At 43.9% G+C, this 20,929-nt stretch overlaps 1 protein-coding gene across 1 annotated transcript in view; it reads right to left on the minus strand.

The window, feature by feature from the left end:
- Positions 1-508: 508 nt before the first annotated feature.
- Positions 509-20,929, minus strand: part of LOC134612214 (rho guanine nucleotide exchange factor 18-like) — a 262,991-nt gene continuing 242,570 nt past the window's right edge. Inside the window, exons 5-6 of the mRNA XM_063456564.1 lie at positions 1,068-1,173; positions 509-562 (exon numbers count right to left, since the gene is read on the minus strand). Coding sequence (XP_063312634.1) covers positions 509-562; positions 1,068-1,173 — 160 coding nt within the window. The remainder of the gene's footprint in view (positions 563-1,067; positions 1,174-20,929) is intronic.

Raw genomic sequence — 20,929 nt, forward strand, 5'->3', positions numbered from 1 at the left:
CAGTTTCCTTCGCACATTTTATAATACTTTGCATGCACCTACCTCTTATGACTATTTGGTCAATGATGCTGCCAGAGGTGGTGTTACACCTTAAACAGCAAATATTGTTAAATTTCTACGGGCAGAGTTTCAAACTGAAACACTACACATGCAGACTTACCAGAACCATGTCAAGTAAGTGAAGTGAAACTGATATGATCATCTATGTTTACTGTACCGAGACCAGTAGCAAAACCAAAGTGAGTTTCTATCAACTGATAAAAAAGGGGTATATTATAGCAGATACTGTCAGTTGGCTAGTGCGCAATGATCTTGTGCTTTTCATGCCATGTAGCAATGCTATGTGTAATGTTTTCTGGGCTGGTGTGTGCCCTCTGTAGCAAACAGGCAGAGCCTACTCACACATGCATTGCAGTCCACTCCCATTTGCAAGTGCTTTGGTGCATAAAGTGCATTTAGCGTGATTGGAGAAGCGGCCTAGCACCAATTCATGCGCACGGGCATTCATTCACTTGTCCTTTGGATCTCTGCCCTTCTCTTTCAGCTGCTCTTTCACCTTACCCTAGGAGACAACAAAGGGATCATCAGAAGCAAAAATGTTACATCTTTGCTTGTATTAAAATAACAATCTAACAGCCAAATGCTTTTAACATTGTTTATTAACGAAACACATATTTAATAGTACTGATGCAATCCAGATTGTCTACTCCTTTGACTGCCATACCCACATGTTTACAGTAACATAAAGTCTGTCCCCTCCAAGAATAAAGGTTCATGATTTCTGAAAAGCCTGCATGATTAATAGTTAATTTGACTAATCAGGGCTTTTCCTAATGCCTTACTTTTACTAACATATTTTTGCTGCGGGACTATGCCATACTTCTTTACATATTTGGAACATAATGATTTATTTTGATAATCTAATAAAGAGAGATGCAAATAAGTCGGAAAATGATCCAATCTACACATTTTTTGTTTAGCTAAAACTGAATATAATAATGACTGGATAATCCACAAAAAAAAGCTTGTTAAATAATTTGAAACTCATATTTTTGCTTTTGTAGTACCTTCTCTTTCTGCCAGGATCCTGTAACTCTGTTCTTCAATGAGCTGAGTCTTCTCTTCACTTTAGTTCCTTTTTCAACTTTCTCAGGTTTGGCTGCCTCTTCTGTCCTTTATGTGGGAAAGAAATATAAATCGGTCAAAATCGCTCTGGATAATCCACAGGTTTTTGATACAACCTTAAAGGGACACTATAGTCACCAGAACAACTACAGCTTCATATAGTTGTAATGGTGTCTATAGCCTGTCCCTGCAATTTTGTTAACCCCTTAAGGCCACACCATCAGAAGTAAAAAACCAGCATGATGGCATTTTTCAGAGAAATGGAAATGTTTACATTACTGCCTAGTAACAACTCCTGTGGCAGTCACTCAGACATCTAATAGACGTGCTTCATGCCCAGTTTTCAGCACTGACATTCAGCATCTCCAACCTCCTTTATGAAGACGCTAAGCTTTCCCATGATGCTTCCTGATGTCATCCCAGCATTTGCGAATTCCAATCACAGGCTTCTCAAAGAGAAGCCTGTGATTGGACCACTTTGCCAGCTCAGAGCGCATACATGCGATCTAAGCTGGAGAGTAGAGCAAAGGTGGGAGGGAGATTTTTATTTAGTTTTTTTCTTTTTAAAAAGCCTATGCAATTAGAGGAGGAAGAACACACATGGAGAACATTTTTATGTCTGTTGCTAGCACTCTGTGCTTGCAGACAACATAAGTAAAATATGCAGAGGATTGATAGTAAGCAGCCTGAACAGAGGGGTGCAAGTAACCCCCGGCACACAATTAAAAATAACTTTGTATGTGCAGTATTTCAAGCAGAAACACTGCGCATATAGACTCCTACCACCATGATGACTTTAGATCATTGACTTCAAATCATTTTAAATTTAAATTTAAAATTCACATTAATTCTCACCTAATCAATAACCCTGATCTTTACTCATCTATATACATCTATATACAGACCAGAAGAGCGTGTACCAAGTGCAAAGATGCACCTACAGTTTTAATATAGGTTGTCTTGTTAAGTGTGTCTCAAGCTCCATGTATGATGATAAACAATTTTGTGCACTATCCTTTCTGCCACTTAATTTTTATACTTTTTCTGTTATACAGACTTTACAATTTTATAGTAAATAAAGCAGGAGTAATCATAAGGTGATTTAGCTGACCGCGCAATTACGGGCCCAGGTATTAAATTAGGGCTCTGGAATGATGAATTTGCCTGGCCACTTCACCATCCTTATGTGAAGAATAAAGGGGTGGCTCCAAACCAATAACCTGCCTAGGGCCTTGTGGGTTCTTAATTCTTCTCTGATATAGATATCACAATTAGTGCCCGAAAATTTTTTGGGCGCCCCAGGTGTAGTCATTTTACTAACTCATGCCTTCCACGTCTCCATTAGGACCTGAGGTTGGGTGGGGACTAGGGATATAGTGAGGGTTAGGTGTTGTTGTAGGTTGGTATAAAGACTGTAGTGGCGTATAAAGGCTGAAGTGATGGTTTATAGTAGTGTGTGATAGTGGGGTATAAAGGAAGTAGTTGGGATAAGAATAGTAAACAGTTGAGAATTGCCCACTCTTTCAATTCTCAGATCCCAAAGATCGTTCTCATGTAAGTGAAATGTATTCCATATAAATAAAATCACAATTTGTTATAAAAATAGATACAATTTATCGTGACAAATTAAATAATAATAATATGTAACATGCGTGATAATAATCAATGAATATTTGGTATAACATGAGTATGCAATACAATGGCAATACACATTCCAATGGTTAACACGGTCTTAATTGTCAAGACAAGATTTATGACGGTAGTTCACAGAGACAAAGAAAAACTTTCTTTCACACAGCTTGCAGCGTAAGGCCATAAAACTTTAGCTAACAGTTAACTGAATAACTGAGTAACCCTTTCAATGCTGGTTAGATCTTTCTGGACATATAAGATCTATTCTCATGTAATTTTAAATAAAATAACATTTAAACCAGCTCATTAGTCATTTCCTGGAACCATCCAATAAGAGTAATCTACCATGTTCTATAAGCAGAATTTTAATTTGCCTAAAAAGATATCTTATCTTATTTTAGAGCAAATCAATACACCTGGATAAATAACACGATATGCTAACATGTGATTGTACCCACATTCATATATATAATTATTATTTTCCCATCTGCAGTATGGGATGCTATAACTATATATTCTTTAGTAACTAAGATTTCTAAATATCGAAATCTAATCGTGATTTATCCAGTCATATATCATGCTATTAGAAAAATGTAATTAATTTAGATTAATTAAATGAAACCAGTGTAATTACCAGTTAGGTAGATATTCCCATCAGATGAGTAGGTAGTCTCAGGAACTGAATGGATGTGTGATTGGTGTGTAAGAAATTCTGAGTGCCCTGGAGTGGATATCTGTCATGGATTTCTCTGCATGGCCGAATCTGAAACCCAATCTCCAACTCTTTGACTGCTTAGCCTGCTTCCGACTTTTTGACTTTTTCCCCGACTGCTCACTTCTTTGCTTATCTCTTTTCCCTTTGTCTTAACTTTTTAAAGGGAAAGATTCTCTGTTCGTCACTAGGTGATAGACCAATAGAAAACTGGAGGTGTGGTTACCTTCCAGATAGCAATTTAAGTATTTGGTCTATAGAGGGCAGTCTTGTCCCACATTTCTATCCAGGAAAGAGTTCACTTTTCCTGGTGGCGTCAGTTCAAAGGGTTTTCTTCAGACAGTGTGTCTCCAATTCCTGCTGTAATTTCTAATATGACCGTTCGTAAACTAAGTTTCACCTTTCACTTACAATGGGACCTTATACAATATCGAAAGTAAAATTAAATTCTTTAATCTTCTCTGTCACAAATGGGTTTAGAATTAATTCTGTTCCATTAGCATTTAGACAGTCTGTCCATCCCCCGTTCTCATTTCTTATCACTTGGTTTGTATATACTAAGCATTCCTTAGCTTCTGGCAAAGTGGTTAGTTTTACAGAAGGGATAGAAATCTTGTGTCTTTGTTAGCTTGAAATCCAAAATGGAGTCTGCTCTGTTCTGAGTGATTCAGGCAATATACACTCTTAATTTCTATCATAGCACAAAATGTCTGCTGATATAAATATCATGACAGGAGCTTGGGACTGTAGTGGGGTTAGAAAGGGTAGTGGGTAAATTAGTGGGGGGTGCAGTGGGGGCTAGATAATGTAGCGGGGGTTAGGCGGTCTAATGAAGTAGATAAGAGGCTTTCATAAAATAAAATAAAAACTAAATGCAGTTTTGTCCCCCCTCCCTGACTCTTCCTTTGGCCAAGGAGGGGGAATCCTGGTGGTCCTGTAGGGGAGATGCAGCTTGCCAGAGCACACTTAATGACTGGAGTTTGCCTGGCAGAGGCTCAGCCCAGCCTCAACACTCTTCATAGACGCGTTGTGTGTGAAGCAAGGAGCAGGGATATGCCCCCTCAACACAGCCTCCAGCATAAACACTGATCCTGATCTGAGAGAACATGCTTGGCCACACTACAGTAAGGGGGAGGGTGAAAAACGCACACAGTGGCTAGGTTTATTATCTCCTAGTGCCCTGTTCTAGCCAGGCATAGAACAGCGCTTTTATCGATAATAATAATTGCTACATTTTAGACCAGGGATTTTCGGGGGCCCACGCTGTGCTTTAGCCTGATGCCCCTGACGCCTCTCCTGCCTCAGCTCCCTTGGGCACCTGCCCAAGATCGACCCTGTCTTATCTATGTTTAGATAAGACAGCTGAATGGCTGATGATGCACCAGTAATGATGTTGAAGTGTTCACAATCTTACCATTACGATACTCTTTGACAAAACTTTTACAATTATTAGATTGGTGAAAAAGAACCCTATACCTCAAATTAAGCCCACATATTTAATCAGTCACACACCACTTTAGCTGGAGCATCAAAACTGTTTACTAAAATAACTTGACAAGAACTGAAAAAGGCTTTTCTGACAAATAACCAATATTTAAAACTAGTACCGCCATGATAATTTTCTAAACAAGGGATTTTGGATAGATGGTTAAAATCCAGTGAAAATGGTAATTCGTATATTTACTAAAACCAAATCCCTTTGGAATTTAGCCAACCTGAGTGAATCTGCAACAAACATAGTTACCAGTAGCATAGTGATCTATGTTAGAAAAAACAAAAGTCCATTAAGTCCAACCTTTAAATGCATTATTTTTATGCTGTTGCTCCAAAAGAAGGTAAAAATAACCCAACAATAGTTGCCATTTTCAATTATGCCACAAAAAAAGAAAAACATTTCTTGACCCCATAATGGCAATCATATTACACCTTAGATCAGCACCCTGTTCACATACATATTAATTATATACTTTAATATTCTGTTTTTGCAAAAAGCATCCAGGTATTCTTTAAAAAATATATAATCTGTTAAGACAACCTCAAGGTAGAGATTCCACATCTATATTGTTCTTACTGCAGAGAACCCTTACCTTAGCTTTAAGCGAAAACACCTTTCTTCCAGGTTCAACGTGTAACCTCTTGTCTGTTGTATATTTCAGCTAGTGAACAGGCTAGGACATACTGGCCCAGTATATGATTGTATAGTGCTATCATATCTGATGCACCTTTTTTCTAAAGAAAAGAAATGTAATTTTTCTACTGGTGCTCAAAATTGCACCACATATTCAAGGTGGGGGTCTCACCATTGATTTATAAAGAGGCAAAATTGTATTTTGATCATGTGAATCAATATCCCTTGTATACAATAGCCTGTTGCATTCAGTGTCCAAATTAAAATCAGTGCTTTTTTGCACTTTATTTGCATATAGCGCTCTACTGTGTATGTTTATGTCATATGCTCTAGAGCTGCTTCAAGCACATTGGGAGATATACAGTGCCTTGCAAAAGTATTCACCCCCCTTGGCATTTTTCACGTTTTGCTGCCTCACAATCTGTAATTAACATGGATTGTTTGGGGATTTGCATAATTTAATTTACAGAACATGCCCACAACTTTGAATATATATTTTTTTAATGTTGAGCAAACAACAAATAGGACAAAAGTCAATGTGCAGAACTATTCACCCCCCTAAAGTCAATACTTCGTAGAGCCACTTTTGCGGCAATCACAGCTGCAAGTCACTTTGGATAAGTCTCTATGAGTTTGCCACATCTTACCACTGGGATTTTTGCCCATTCCTCCTTGCAAAACTGCTCCAGCTCCTTCAAGTTGGATGGTTTGCGCTTGTGAACAGCAATCTTTAGGTCTGACAACAGATTTTCTATTGGATTGAGGTCTGGGCTTTGACTAGGCCATTGCAACACATTTACACGTTTCCCCTTAAACCACTGAAGTGTTGCTTTAGCAGTGTGTTTGGGGTCATTGTCCTGCTGGAAGGTGAACCTCCATCCTAGCCTCAAATCACGCACAGAGTGGTACAGGTTTTGCTCAAGAATATCCCTGTAATTGGCACCATCCATCTTTCCCTCAAGTCCTAGCTGCTGAAAAACATCCCCACAGCATGATGCTGCCACCACCATGTTTCACTGTGGGGATGTTGTTCTTTGGGTTATGTGATGTGTTGGGTTTGCGCCAGATATAGCGTTTTCTTTGATAGCCGAAAAGTTAAATTTTAGTCTCATCAGACCAGAGCACCTTCCTCCATACATTTTGGGAGTCTCCCACATGCTTTTTCGCAAACTCAAAACGTGCCACTTTTATTTTTGCTGAAAGTAATGGCTTTCTTCTGGTCACTCTGCCTTAAAGCCCAACTCTATGGAGCGTACGGCCTATTGTCGTCCTATGTACGGATACTCCAGTCTCTGCTGTGGAACTCTGCAGCTCCTCCAGGGTTACCTTAGGTCTCTGTGCTGCCTCTCTAATGTCCTCCATGTCCGGTCTGTGAGTTTTGGTGGGCGGCAGTCTCTTGGCAGGTTTGCTGTTGTGCCATGTTCTTTCCATTTGGTTATGATAGAGTTGATGGTGCTCCTGGGGATCTTGAAAGATTTGGATATTTTTTTTATAACCTACCCCTGACTTGTACTTCTCAACAACATTGTCCCTTACTTGTTTGGATAGTTCCTTGGTCTTCATGGCAGTGTTTTGTTAGTGGTGCCTCTTGCTTAGGTGTTTCAGCCCTTGGGGCCTTTCAAAAAAGGTGTGTATATGTAATGACAGATCATGTGACACTTAGATTGCACACAGGTGGACATCATTTCACTAATTATGTGACTTCTGAAGGTAATTGGTTGCACCAGAGCTTTTTATGGGCTTCATAACAAAGGGGGTGATTACATACGCACATGCCAATTTTCTGTTTTATTTTTCTCATTTCACTTCACCAACTTAGACTATTGTGTTCTGATCCATCACATAAAATTCAGATTAATAAAACATTGAACTTAAGGCTGTATTGTAATAAAATAGGTAAAAAGTCAAGTGGGCTGAATATTTTTGCAAGGCACTGTAATTACTAATTATTACTCCATCCAGCACAGATTTTAATCAAGAAGCAGTGGAAAGAACAGTGGAGATGACCGGAGTGGAAACGGAAGGTTAACCGGCGAAAAAGCATAGTTAGAGAGCAATTGCTCTCGACAAACAATGCTTTCTTTCACAGATAATGTGTAGCCAAGATAGCGGAGGGTGTGGAATCAGATTCCACAAACTTCTCTTCAAGGCCTTCCACTCCAGGACATACTTACACTCTTGAACTGGAGCCCCAGGTAGAACTTCACTCCTTGCAGCAGGAATTTAGGAAACACATCACAGGGGAACTGAAAGCCCTGAACTGAAATATTATCTGCTGGAGCTGGAAGGGCAGCGTAGACAAAATCATCACACCCTTGAAGGAAGTAAAAATGCTTAAACCTACATTTTCAGACCCTGTGGACAAGTCATGGAGAAATAATCTTCGGATATGGGGGATCTCAGAAGACATTAAGCCAGCAGAATTGGCAAATTATGAACAATAATCCTAACCTCATTATTGCCAGACCAGCACAATGCCATCATGCTTTGCTGCACTAATCCCCCAAACAGCCAAAAGATGTTATCACCAGAGTGCACTTCTATATTATCAAGAACACCATCGGGCAGTGGGCTATGGCTCCTGGCAACTACCCTGAGCAGTTGTCACAACTAAAGGTATTACAAACAAAATAAAGATAAAACCAGACACAAGGAACAACCTTAAACGAAAAGCTGCCTCCCTAAAGGCACACTCCAAAAGCCTATAAAGACAAAATATAAACACAAAAAGGTGGAATGAATCCCACCTAATGGGGGCGCTAAACGTAAGGAATGAACAATACCCTGTAAGGGATAGTAACGAAATAATGCTCTATATAAACTAGAGAAATCTTATAGAAAAGTGAAATTTATTCTGCATCACAGTGCAGTGAATCCATATAAAAAAATACCATAAAAACAAGATATAAAAATATCCAATATACAAGTAATAAACAGTAGACAGTCCTATTACGAGACCTGGGAACAATTGCCCTGCATAAACCACTAAATAGACCGAAGCTGAGTATAAGATAGACTAAACAGCTCCTGGTCGCGACCTCCAGGGCTGAAATATACTTGCAACTCGGTCAGTGGTAATGATGTTGTGGTCTCTGGACGTCGGCTGGATGATGAATGGGGCTCAACGCGTTTCGTCCCGCTGTATTCGGGACTTTCTCAGGAGCTGTGGATGGCCTCTGTTCCTTCCGGGGTCTCTTCTTATCTTCTGAGTTTTGCGCTCAAATTAGCCCTGTGCGCATGCGCAAAACGGACATCGGCTTCCGTTGGAAATGTTGCCGGAACACAACATAGATGTGCCCGCCCCCAATATCTGTCGGGAATGACCGATGCGCATGCGTGGCCAAATTTGTGCGTTCAAAAACTTCATTAGCATCCGAAACAGAGACACATTATAACACTAAGCTATATTAATAGCCGTTATATGTGTCAAACTGTTCGTTACAATAGATGCTTACAACCTCTATATGCAGCCTACAATTTGCCACAAACATAAAATATATATATATAAAAACAATAAAATATTGGAAAAGAATTAGAATTATATTTAATAGAAAAATCAAAGTGTTGTGTGTACCAGTTAATTCATGGCAAACTTTACAATCTAGGTCAAATAGAAACCCTCTCACTAACAAGATGTATATCATATGCTAGACTTACATATCCATCTAGATATAATGATCGACATAGATAAATAGTATATATCAATGCCTATTTCTTATGCAAAAAACAAAATATATAAGCATATTGTAAGGCAGGATAATATTTCACAGTTAATCAAAAAAATACTGTTATTCAAAGACAATCAAAAAATACATGCCCAAAACTAAATTTTCACCTACAGCAATAAAAGCATAATAGTTATTTTGGACACAGAAAGTATACCCATATGCAATGCCTAACATAGGGAAATTGCACACACGCCAAAATAGACATACTAAGAACTACAAAAAACGATATATTTTAACCCATATTACATAAAAGCCAGAATGTCTAGGTCTGTGTTGAGACCTCGTGGAGTGGAAGATTTCATCTTATATATCCATTCCGTTTCTTTTTTGGCTAGTGCTTTCGTAGTATCACCACCACGCCAATGTGGAACCACTTTGTCGATACCTATACATACAAAATTATTAAAAACAAAAGCAGGACATTGATTACAGTGTCGAGGAACGTTATGTTTGTCACTTTTCTTATTTATACCATAAAAATGTTCTCTTAATCTCTCGTGTAGTTTGCGTATGGTGCGGCCTATGTACTGCATTCCGCATACACATTCCAGCAAATATACTACATTTTTACTACTACACGTTATAAAGTGCTTAATTTCAAAGAATTCTCCCGTAGCAAAACTTTTAAAGCTAGTAGTGGTTCTTTTTTGATATTTACAAGTACTGCAATTACCGCATTTAAAAAAACCATTGGGTTTCTTTGCTAGAAAATCTTTGTTTGAACTTTCAATTATTAGGTCCATTTTTGGAAGGACACTTGGAGCTAGGATCGTCTTAAGGCTATCAGTTTTTTTATACACAATCCTCGGTTTCTTTGGCAATATTTTTTGTATCATGCCGTCTTCTGGATTGAAGATAGGGTTGTCAATGCCATTACCCCTAGTACCTCCAAGGGAGGCAATCCTGGAGGTCACACCACTTTGTTTTAGTTGGGAGGCCAATTTCTACCCTGCTTTATTACCAGAGGCTTCCTAATTAGGAACATTGTTTTGACCAGTTCCATGTCTCTAAGCTGTGATTGTAGCTGGAGCAGCCTAGTGTAGGTCGATGGATTAGGGGAGTGTTTATTAGCATGTGTTAAGGTAGTCAGTTCAGAAATCACAGAGGTGTATTTTTCCAGGCGTACCTTTTTAGCGTAGCTAGCGTGTTTAATAAAACAACCTCTGATATGTGTGCTAGCCAAATTTGATCTAGAGGGGAGTCTGAAACCGTATTGTCCCGAAAGTAATTCTGTAAATCCAGTTTTATCTCGGCAACTATAGCTGGGTCCGTGAGCAGTTGCTTGTTTCATCTCCAGCTGCCCCTGCCTCTGCTGGAGAATTGTTCCCTAAGGGACATAGTGATCGAGGCATGGTTTGACAAGGAGATCAGTCCAATAGTAGTGTGTTCAATCCCTGCTAGGGAGGAGGTGTGGAACCGGAATCTATCGATCCTTGAGTAACTGTTGTGTGCTGCTGTGTGGCATGTAAAGTCCTTGTTTGTAGGGTGGGTTATCCGCCAGGGATCAACGTTTCTGTGCGATATTAATTTGTGATATATGTGTGTGGCGTGTTTGGACCTACATTGCAGCGTCTGGTTTGACAGTCCCAGGCTCCGGGAGGAATCCAGGTCGCTATCCAATAGAAAATCAATGTCGCCTCCAATGATTACCTCCCCAAGGGCATGCACAGAGACTAAAGTAAATAGCCGATAGACAAAATCACATTAATTGTTATTTGGGCCATAAACATTGATCAAAGTATACGGGTTATTGTTCAGATAGCATTGCAATATAAGGTACCTTCCCTTCTTGTCCCCCACCTTCCATACCAGAGAGAAGGTCACATCCTTGCTTATTAAGGTAGATACCCCCCTTTTTTGTTCAGTAACAGTAGTCTATTGGGAATGCTGGAGAGTTACATTTTGTCCGGCTGTCCCATTTAAAGTGCGTCTCCTGGAAAAATGCTACATGGGCATTGTGGGACTTCGCTTCTCGTAAGGCTAGGCGATGCTTATTAGGGGAATTTAGCCCCTTTGTATTTTTATGGAAAAAAAGTTAAGTACCATTAAATCAGGTCTAAAGTTGTGGACTTCGTGGGTATTGGGACGTACACAGTGTCTCAGACAGAGGACCACCCACCCCCCTCCCGAACCCATAAGTTATTGCTTGGGTAGGGGGGGTCAGGGTCTGGGCTCCGTTGGTGATTGGCAGGTGGGTTAGTAAGCAACTATGTACAATATTCTGTTCCCTGCACCACTATGGTGTAGCGTATAGGTCAACGGCAGTGGTTGTGGCGGTAATCCAGAAGCCACTCTGGGGAGGGTGGTCAAAGAGAGTGACAATAGTGGTATCACGTATTGCGAAATCATGTAAAAGTGATAAAAGCTAGCTTAGAGCTCCGATTTACCTGTCAAAGGTGAAATATTATATATAATAGGTAACATAAAACAAAAGGAACTGACGATTATTGTAACAGCCTGAGCATACAACCTGGCCCCTGTTTGTACTCATCAGAGATGGTATGGTCAAGGACATTTCTTAAGTTCATGTAGTCTTTTGGTCGTTCAAGGGGCATGGTGTCTTCGTCCAGTCACTATTAAGTTTCATTGGGGACCTTTTGGTGGAGGTTGGCAAGGGTGGGTATTGTAGGGGAAATCTCCATTACGTTAGGAGCTTTTTGCCGTCATCTGGATTGAAGAAAGGGTTGTAAACGCTATTTCTTTTAATGAGCAATTTAGCTGGGAATCTCCACTTATACTGGATGTTAGCTGCCCTCAGTGCCGCCGTGATGGGTGCGAATCTACGCCGCATGAGAATTGTGGAGGAGCATTGGTCTATAAATGATTTGACCTGTGTGAATTTCCCCAATAGCCGGTCGTTGACGCTGGAGGCTTGCATTATGTGGTCTTTCAAGGTGTAATAGTGAACTCTGGTGATTACGTCCCTTGGCACCGTAGGAGGTAAGTGCTTGGGTTTCGGGAGTCGGTGTGTGCGGTCCAGCAGGAGTTCAGATTCTGTCAGTGTTGGGATGTAGGCTTTGAACAGCTCCTGTACATACTGGGTAAGATCTTCTGGCTTGAAAGTCTCCGGGATCCCCCAGATTCTGACATTATTACGCCTGTCTCGGTCCTCGTGGTCCGCCACTTTCTCCTCCAGATTTTTTAGCCTCTCCATAAGAGAGGAGTAGGCATCCGCCATAGTGTTATGTGCTCCCGCTATTTCTTCTGTCCGCTCCTCTAGCTTTGCTGTTCACTCGCCTAGTGACTGAATATCTGATGTCTGATGCAATCTTCATACGGTCAGATTTAAAGGAGTTCTTTATGTCCAGCAGCATGGTTTGCAGTGTAGCATTGGTGACAGGATTCTGCATACCATCTAAGCTGTGCGCGCTCTCACTAATATCAGAGCATGAGGCTCTGGATTCTGGTCTCTCGGCACCATCTTGGTCTCCAGGCCTGACTTTTGGCGATGCTGTTAAGTGCATTTGGAGTGTCTTCTGTTTACGTTTTTTGCAGGTCTTTGATGCCATCTCCGCCAGAAGGTATTCTTCATTTAGGGATGTAGTTGTAGTCGGGTTAGTCGCTGTATACACCGTAGGACGGAAGAGCTCTGCACTCAGGCTACTGCTCCCATTCGCAGCTAGGCCACGCCCCCCTATATACAATTTTTTAGATGTCAAAAAGGGGCTTTAATATATGCATTCCCCCCCCCCCCCCAGTTTTGGCAATAATAATGTGTGCATAATATATCCAGATTAGGAAAATTAATTCAAAATCAATTAATTTATGTGTCTTGATTAATAGAGTACATAATATGTATAGGGTTTCAGTTTATTTTGAAAGTTACAGGTCACAAACTACAAGGTCTAAAATAAAATTTCAATGTGAAGCAATTTTTAAAGTGATTGTCTTGGAAGTTTAATACCCATCACAGAAAATAAAATTGCCACACAAAAGTATATATTTATATACAGGGCCGGTGCAAGGATTTTTGGCTACACAGGCGAAGATGAATTTTGCCGCCCCCTCACACACAAATAAGATGTATCTTTAGCGGTGTCTCATATCCAGCCTTTTGAAATCCCCATGTAGTGTATTGTACCCCCCTTTAGTGTGTCTTACACCCCCTTGTATGTCTCTTACAACCCCCATGTGTATCTCCTTCCCCCCCCCCCCAGCCCCTTTGTGTGTCTTTCTTTCCCACAGCCCTTTTCTGTGGGTCTCTCCCCTCAGCCTGTTTTTTGTGTGTCCCTCTTCCCCTCAGGCTCCTTTGTGTAACTTTTCCCTCCCAAGCCATATAGACATAGATATATAGCTACACACACACATACAGGCACATAGTCACAGAAATATGCAGGCACACAATCAAACAAACACAGCCATACAGGCACACAGTCATACAATCAACACATACAGGTACACAGACATACAGTCATACAGACACACACACACAGACATGCAGATACTGGCATATAGATAAATAAAAACACAGTTATACAAACACAGACATACAGAGACATGAAGATGCAGGCATACAGAGACATAACGAACAATGCATACAGAGACATATATACACAGACAGTCACACAAAGATATACAGAACAAGGCATACAGAGACATATGGATACAGTCATACAGCGACATACAGGGACATTCAGAAACACACGGACACAGTCATATAGAGACATACAGACACAGACAGACAGTCATACAGAGACATGCAGACAGGTATACAGAGCAGGGGCAGATCCAGAACCTAATCTTGGGTGAGGGGGGGGAGGTGGTAGTGAGTTTTAGTGGGGTAATAGGGGCTCTAATTAAGGAGTTAAGGGCTGTAGTAGGGGGACAGGGGCTGTAGTTGAGAGTTAGGGGCTGTAATTGGGGGCTTAGGAAATGTAGTGGGGAATTGGGGCTGTAGTAGGGGGTTAGGGACTGAAGTAGGTTGATGGCTGCAAGTGGGAACAGGGGCTGTAGTGTGGGGGATATGGGCAGCAATTTGGGGGAGAGTGGCTGTAGTGGGGGTAAGAACTGTAGTAAGGGAATAGGGGCTGTACTGGAGCTATGGGGTAAAAGGGAGTGGAAGGGATGTGAAGTAAGGGAGTTAGAGGCTGTAGAAGGGAGTATAGGGGCTGTGGTGGGAGCAAAGGGGCAATGTGGTTGGAAATGGGCAGTAGAGGGGGGACACAGGGGCAGTAGAGGGGGACACAGGGGCAGTATGGTGTGGGCACAGGCTGTAACGAGGGACACTGAGGCAATAAAGTGGTGTCACAGGGACAGTATGGTAGGGGGTAAATGGGAAGTAGAGGGGGGGACAGGGGCTGTTGAGGCGGGTAGAGGAAGTAGAGGGGGGAGACAGGGGCAGTAGAGGCGTGTGAAAGGGGGGCAGAGGCAGGGGCAGGGGCTGTAGAGGGAAATAGAAGTGCTGTAGAGGGACACATGGGGCAGTAGAGGGGGCAGGGGCTTTTGAGGGGGCAGGGGTAGTATGATGGGGCAGGGGCTATAGAGGTGGCAGGGGTAGTATGGTGGGGGCAGGGGCTATAGAGGTGGCAGGGGTAGTATGGTGGGGGCAGGGGCTATAGAGGTGGCAGGGGTAGTATGGTGGGGACAGGGGGGAGTATGGTGGGGCAGGGGGGAGTATGGTGGGGGCAGGGGGGAAGTATGGTGGGGGCAGGGGGGAGTATGGTGGGGCAGCGGGAGTATAGTGGGGGCAGGGGGAGTATAGTGGGGGCAGGGGGAGTATAGTGGGGGCAGGGGGAGTATAGTGGGGGCAGGGGCTGTAAAGGGGGCAGTATGGTGGGGGCAGGGTCTATAGAGGGAAATAGAAGTGCTGTAGAGGGGCACATGGGGCAGTAGAGGGGGCAGAGGCACTATGGTGGGGCAGGGGCTATAGAGGGGCTGTAAAGGGGGCAGGGGTAGTATGGTGGGGCAGTTTGGAGGGGTAGGGGCTGTAGAGGGGGCAGGGGCTATAGAGGTGTCAGGGGTAGTATGGTGGGGCAGGGGCTATAGAGGTGGCAGGGGAGTATAGTGGGGGCAGGGGCTATAGAGGTGGCAGGGGAGTATAGTGGGGGCAGGGGCTATAGAGGTGGCAGGGGAGTATAGTGGGGGCAGGGGCTATAGAGGTGGCAGGGGCCGTATGGTGGGGGCAGGGGCCGTATGGTGGGGGCAGGGGCCGTATGGTGGGGGCAGGGGGAGTATAGTGGGGGCAGGGGGAGTATAGTGGGGGCAGGGGCCGTATAGTGGGGGCAGGGATAGTATGGTGGGGGCAGGGATAGTATGGTGGGGGCAGGGATAGTATGGTGGGGGCAGGGAGAGTATAGTGGGGGAAGGGGGAGTATAGTGGGAGCAGGGGGAGTATAGTGGGGGCAGGGGCAGTATAGTGGGGGCAGGGGCAGTATAGTGGGGGCAGGGGCAGTATAGTGGGGGCAGGGGCAGTATAGTGGGGGCAGGGGCAGTATAGTGGGGGCAGGGGCAGTATAGTGGGGGCAGGGATAGTATAGTGGGGGCAGGGAGAGTATGGTGGGGGCAGGGGGAGTATGGTGGGGGCAGGGGGGAGTATGGTGGGGGGCAGGGGGGAGTATGGTGGGGGCAGGGGGGAGTATGGTGGGGGCAGGGGCTGAAGAAAGGGGCTGAAAAAAAAACGTTTTGATTTAAAAAAAAAAAAAAAAAATGCTACAAGTTCTTCCCCCACCCCCTCCCAGAGACTTACCTTGGTCCAGGAGGGAGAACCTTACCCCTGGTGGTCGGATGGGATGGGATGGGCTGCACTGGAGGCTGGAGCTGCAATCAGGACCGCTGGGGAGTCTGGGAGCAGTAGAAGTCCCGCCCTCTTCTGACATCATCAGAGGAGGACGGCTGACTTCACTGCCAGGCTCCTGTGTGCTGGCTGCAGGGAGAGAGGTGAGATTAAAAATCCGAGTCTCCAGCCAGAGGCAGGGGATTCGGATTTTTGCGCCCCCCTTCTCTGGCGCCCTAAGGCGGCCGCCTGTGCCGCCTTATGGACGCGCCGGCCCTGTTTATATAAAGTAGACATCACAGGCTATTTACCTAAGGTTATTATTTATACTTTTCACATAGTCATTTCACCGCCAGTAAAATTGTGTTTCTTTTCTATTTTGACATGTACACATATAACAAGGTTTTTGTAAAGTGTATTTCGTAAAGCTAGTGTGTGCATTTCCTGTACAGAACCCCATATTGTGTTCACATCTGCTGAGTACAACGATACCCCCATTGTATGCCTTTGCCACTATTTTATTTTTTTAAATTTGACAATTTTTATTTTTATGTGGTTAAGGGTACAGAAAAGAAGAGGGAAGGCAGGGGGGGAAGTTTAACAGACTTCATCCATGCATATTAACAACTCGAATACAGTTGGCAATGAGTATTTAAATAGTGTACACCGCACTTATTCAACACAAACAGATTACTACATCTTTCATGGGACAAAGTGTTCTGGTTGTACCTACGACACATTCCCATATGGGATCTAACAGGATGGCCCTAATCTTTGCTTTCTAGTTCCTCACTTCTAACCGCTGCTTCTAACATAATTGCGCGGTGCATTCACACTTATGTATTCTATATACAGTATTATTGGTAGGTTACATTTACATCCATTTATCAGCCGATCTCCATGAGTTCCACATGTCCCATGATGCTTGGGCGGTGTTCGCTGGTGGGAACAGCGTTTTTAAGCCCGTTTCAAACGAGCATTGTGTATCTAAATCTGCAGTGACTCGTTGTATACTAGGGGTGGTTGTTTGTTTCCAATGTTGTGCGATTAAGCGTTACGCTGTTAAAATGATATGCAGCAGGAGTTTTTGTGTGGCCCTGGGCAGTCCTCTCGGGAGGTCAGTTATCAACATCTGCCGGGGCTCGAAGGGAATAACGCAACTAGTTGCTGCTTGGGCAAGCTTATGGACCCCCGCCCAGAAGGTCTGGATGTGGGGGTACGTCCACCAGACATGCAAGACAGTGCCCTCAGCCCCATTGCAGCGCCAGCACCTATTGGGAGTGTTAGGAAAAATGTTTTGTAAAGTTGTTCTAGGTGTGTGGATGATTTGATCAGAAGTTGAGGCAATCGGAATATGCGTTCCCAATCTTTGCTCAAGAGGGAGCAGTTCAGGTCTGATTCCCACAGTAGTGCTATTTTTGAGGCAGCAAAGGGCAGGTGGCGTGACAGTAGTCTGTAACACACGGAGATCGGTTTACACGTAGTGGGGAGCAATCCCTTAATAAGCATCTGTTCCCATACATTTGGAATTACGGGCAGTAGGTTGGGTCTCTACATCATCTCTACAGTAGTGTTTGGTCAAAAATGATCGTAACTGGATATAGGAGTAGTATGATGTAGGAGGCAGTGAATGCCGGGTTTGCAGCTCTTCAAAGCTGAGCAGTTTGCCCTGTTCGTACAGGTGTGTCAGGTGAGTGATACCCCGGACGTGCCATGGCGTGGCCTGGAATGTGGGAATGCAATATGTGAAGGACATGACTGGTGTTGCCAGTGATAAGCCATTGTGGCCGCTAAGTTGTGTCGCGTGTTTGTCCCGGAGCCTTAGAAGTAGCTCAATCGAGTGAGGTGCTAGGGGCCATTGTGGTCTAGATTTTTTTGGTATCCATACTATGTTGGCTAAAGCGTGTGGGGCCACCAGCTCTCGTTCTAGTGGTACCCACTGTGGGGGTGGTGTTTGGAGGAAATGTGGGAGGGCAGTGGCTATGATAGTTGCACAATAATACGTGTGTATGTTAGGCAGTGCCAGTCCCCCCTATCGTCTAGGTGCATTTAGCAAGGCTTGTGTCACTCTGGGATTGCCCCCTTTCCACACAAATTGGTTTATATCTGATTGGACCGTTTTAAAAAAGGATCTGGGGAGTTCTAGTGGTAGGTTACGAAACAGGTAGAGTAGTCTAGGTAGGATTGACATTTTGATCGCTATAACCCTTTCTGTCCAAGACAGGTATAGTGGTGACCATTTTTTAAGTAAGTTACGGCAGTTGTTCCATACCGCCACATAGTTTGCAGCGAACAGAGCAGGGTGGGCTCTCGTGTATGTAATCCCCAAGTATGTGATAGTATCAGTTCTCCATTCAAACGTGTAGTCCCGCTGAAGTTGTTTGGTTAGGGTGGCTGGTAGTGATATGCCTAGTGCCTGGGTTTTGGACGTGTTGAGGGAGTAGTAGGACACCCTCCCATATTCCTTTATCAGCCTCATAACTACGGGGAGTGTGGTACATGGATGTGTTAGATAAAGTAAAATGTCATCCGCAAAAGCTCCTACTTTGACCACTTTGTGACAGATCTTAACTCCTTGGATTTCATCATTAGTTCTGATCCCCTCTAACAATGGTTCTAAAGCCAAAACGTGCAACAACGGGGAGAGCGGGCACCCCTGCCTCGTACCATTGGTTATCTGGAAAGGAGAGGAGAGGAAACCCGACTGGAGTACTTGTGCCGAGGGGCTCGCATAGAGTGCGAATATTTGTCGGCAAACTTGAGATGGGACCCCATATGCCTCCAGCACCCCCTGAAGGAAGGGCCAGCCAAGGCGGTCAAACGCCTTTTCGGCATCTAATGCTAACAGGAGACCGCCCTCTCTGGCCCCCCTAAGCCGCTGGAGGACCACCGATAGCTTTCGGGTGTTATCCAGGCCTTGTCTGCCTCTCACGAAGCCAGTTTGGTCATCTTTGATGAGGGGCAAACCGGTTAGCCAAGATTTTTGCATACAGCTTAGCGTCCGTATTGAGTAGGGAGATAGGACGGAAATTTTTACAGTTGTCAGTCGATTTACCGGGCTTTGGCAGGGTCGCTATAGTGGCCCGCAGCATATCCGGCGGCAGTGCCCCCCTCTCCATCGCCTGGTGGAAGGTTTCCAACAGGTGTGGTGCCAAGGTCGAGGCATACTTTTTATAGTAGAGATTGGAGAACCCATCCGCTCCAGGGGACTTGCCATTAGGCAATTCCCTGATAGTGTCTAAGATCTCCGTCACTGTGAGGGGGCGTGTCAGGGTGTCTATTTGGCCCCGTGAGAGTTGGGGTAGTTTAATGCGGTCAAGAAATTTTTTCACTTCAGTTGCATTGGGGGTGTGTGTATTGGGGTCGTCTTTCAAATTATACAGTCTGGAATAGAAGGTGGCGAACGTGTCACTAATCTCTTGGGGCCCTAGTTTTTTTGTCCCGTCTTCCCCCAGTATGTGTGCTATTCTATTAGTGGACAGTTTGTCCCGCAGTCGTGCTGCTCGGTACTTGTTAGCTTTCCCACCGGAGTGGTAGTTAGTCGCTTTCAATCTATTTAGTAAGTACGCAGTTTTCGCTGCGTTCAATGTATGTAGTTTTCGGTAGGCTTGCTGAAGTTCCGCAGCAAGTTTCCTGGTGGGGTTGGCTTTGTTCCTATTTGTTAGTTCTGCAATTTGTTATTGACATCGGAGAAGTTCTCCCTGTCTGTCGTTTCAAGTATGCTGATCTCTTAATGAATAGGCCCCGGACGACCGCCTTATGGGCTAGCCAAACCGAGGTTTCTGATACCTCTCCCCCGCTATTCAGTCGGAAGTAGTGGTCTAATTCGTTTTTTACTAGGTCAGCAAAGGAATCGTCAGAGAGTAGCGACTCATTAAGTTTCCAGGTCCCTCGCCCCCGGAATTGGAACGCGTCATGTAGTGTTATGTAAACTGGGCAATGATCTAACCAAGCAAATGATCCAATTTTACATTCCGCCATTTGGGCCAGGGATCTGCTGTCTAGCAGGAATGCGTCTATGCGGGAATAAGTATTATGCACCGCGGAGTGGAACGTATAGTCCCTCTCCATGGGGTGAGAGATCCTCCAGCCGTCATACAGGCCATATTTTGAGATCAGGGTGGTGAGGCTCTTGCACGTCTTGGACAGGCGTCTACCCCTATTACGGGATGGCGTAGCTGATGTGTCCAATTGTGGTGATTGGATAAAGTTAAAATCCCCACACAGGATTAGGCCTCCCTGACGGTAGTCCTCCACTATTTGGAGAAGTTTGGTTAGAAAGTTTGTCGAGTCGGTGTTGGGGAAGTAGGCTGTGACCAGTGTGTATTGCGTCGCATTAAAAAGGCCCACTAATATAATGAACCTCCGTTGTGGGTCAATGTACTGTCTCTGGACGTCCAGAGCTATGCCCCTGCTAATTAGGATTGACACCCCTTTCGTCTTGTTAGCAGCTTTAGCATGGAATTGATTAGGGTATTGTTTAGCAAATAACTTTGGTTCCATGGGTGATTTAAAATGGGTTTCCTGGATACACGCTATATCTATATGTTGGTGTTGTAGTGTCTGAAGTAGTAGGCTTCTTTTTATTCGGGGAGTTAAGCCCCTTCACGTTATAGGAGACTATTTTCATAACAGAGTGTTAGATATTGGGTAGGTGATGACTCATGAATCCCATATTCATAAAGCGTATGGTATTGTGAGGTGTCTAGTGTGCGGTACATAATATTGCTCAGCTGTGCAATGGCAGGTCTGTTGGGGATCACAACGGTGCAGTAGATTGAAATCCAACTTGGTGAGGGTGGGGGGGTGAATATAGGGATAACAGAGAAAAACATTTAGAAACAAGTGACAAAGAGCTCAAACCACTTGAGCTATATCGTGCCTAGTTATAC

Source organism: Pelobates fuscus, chromosome 5 (assembly GCF_036172605.1).
Source record: "Pelobates fuscus isolate aPelFus1 chromosome 5, aPelFus1.pri, whole genome shotgun sequence".
Taxonomy (NCBI): Eukaryota; Metazoa; Chordata; class Amphibia; order Anura; family Pelobatidae; genus Pelobates; species Pelobates fuscus.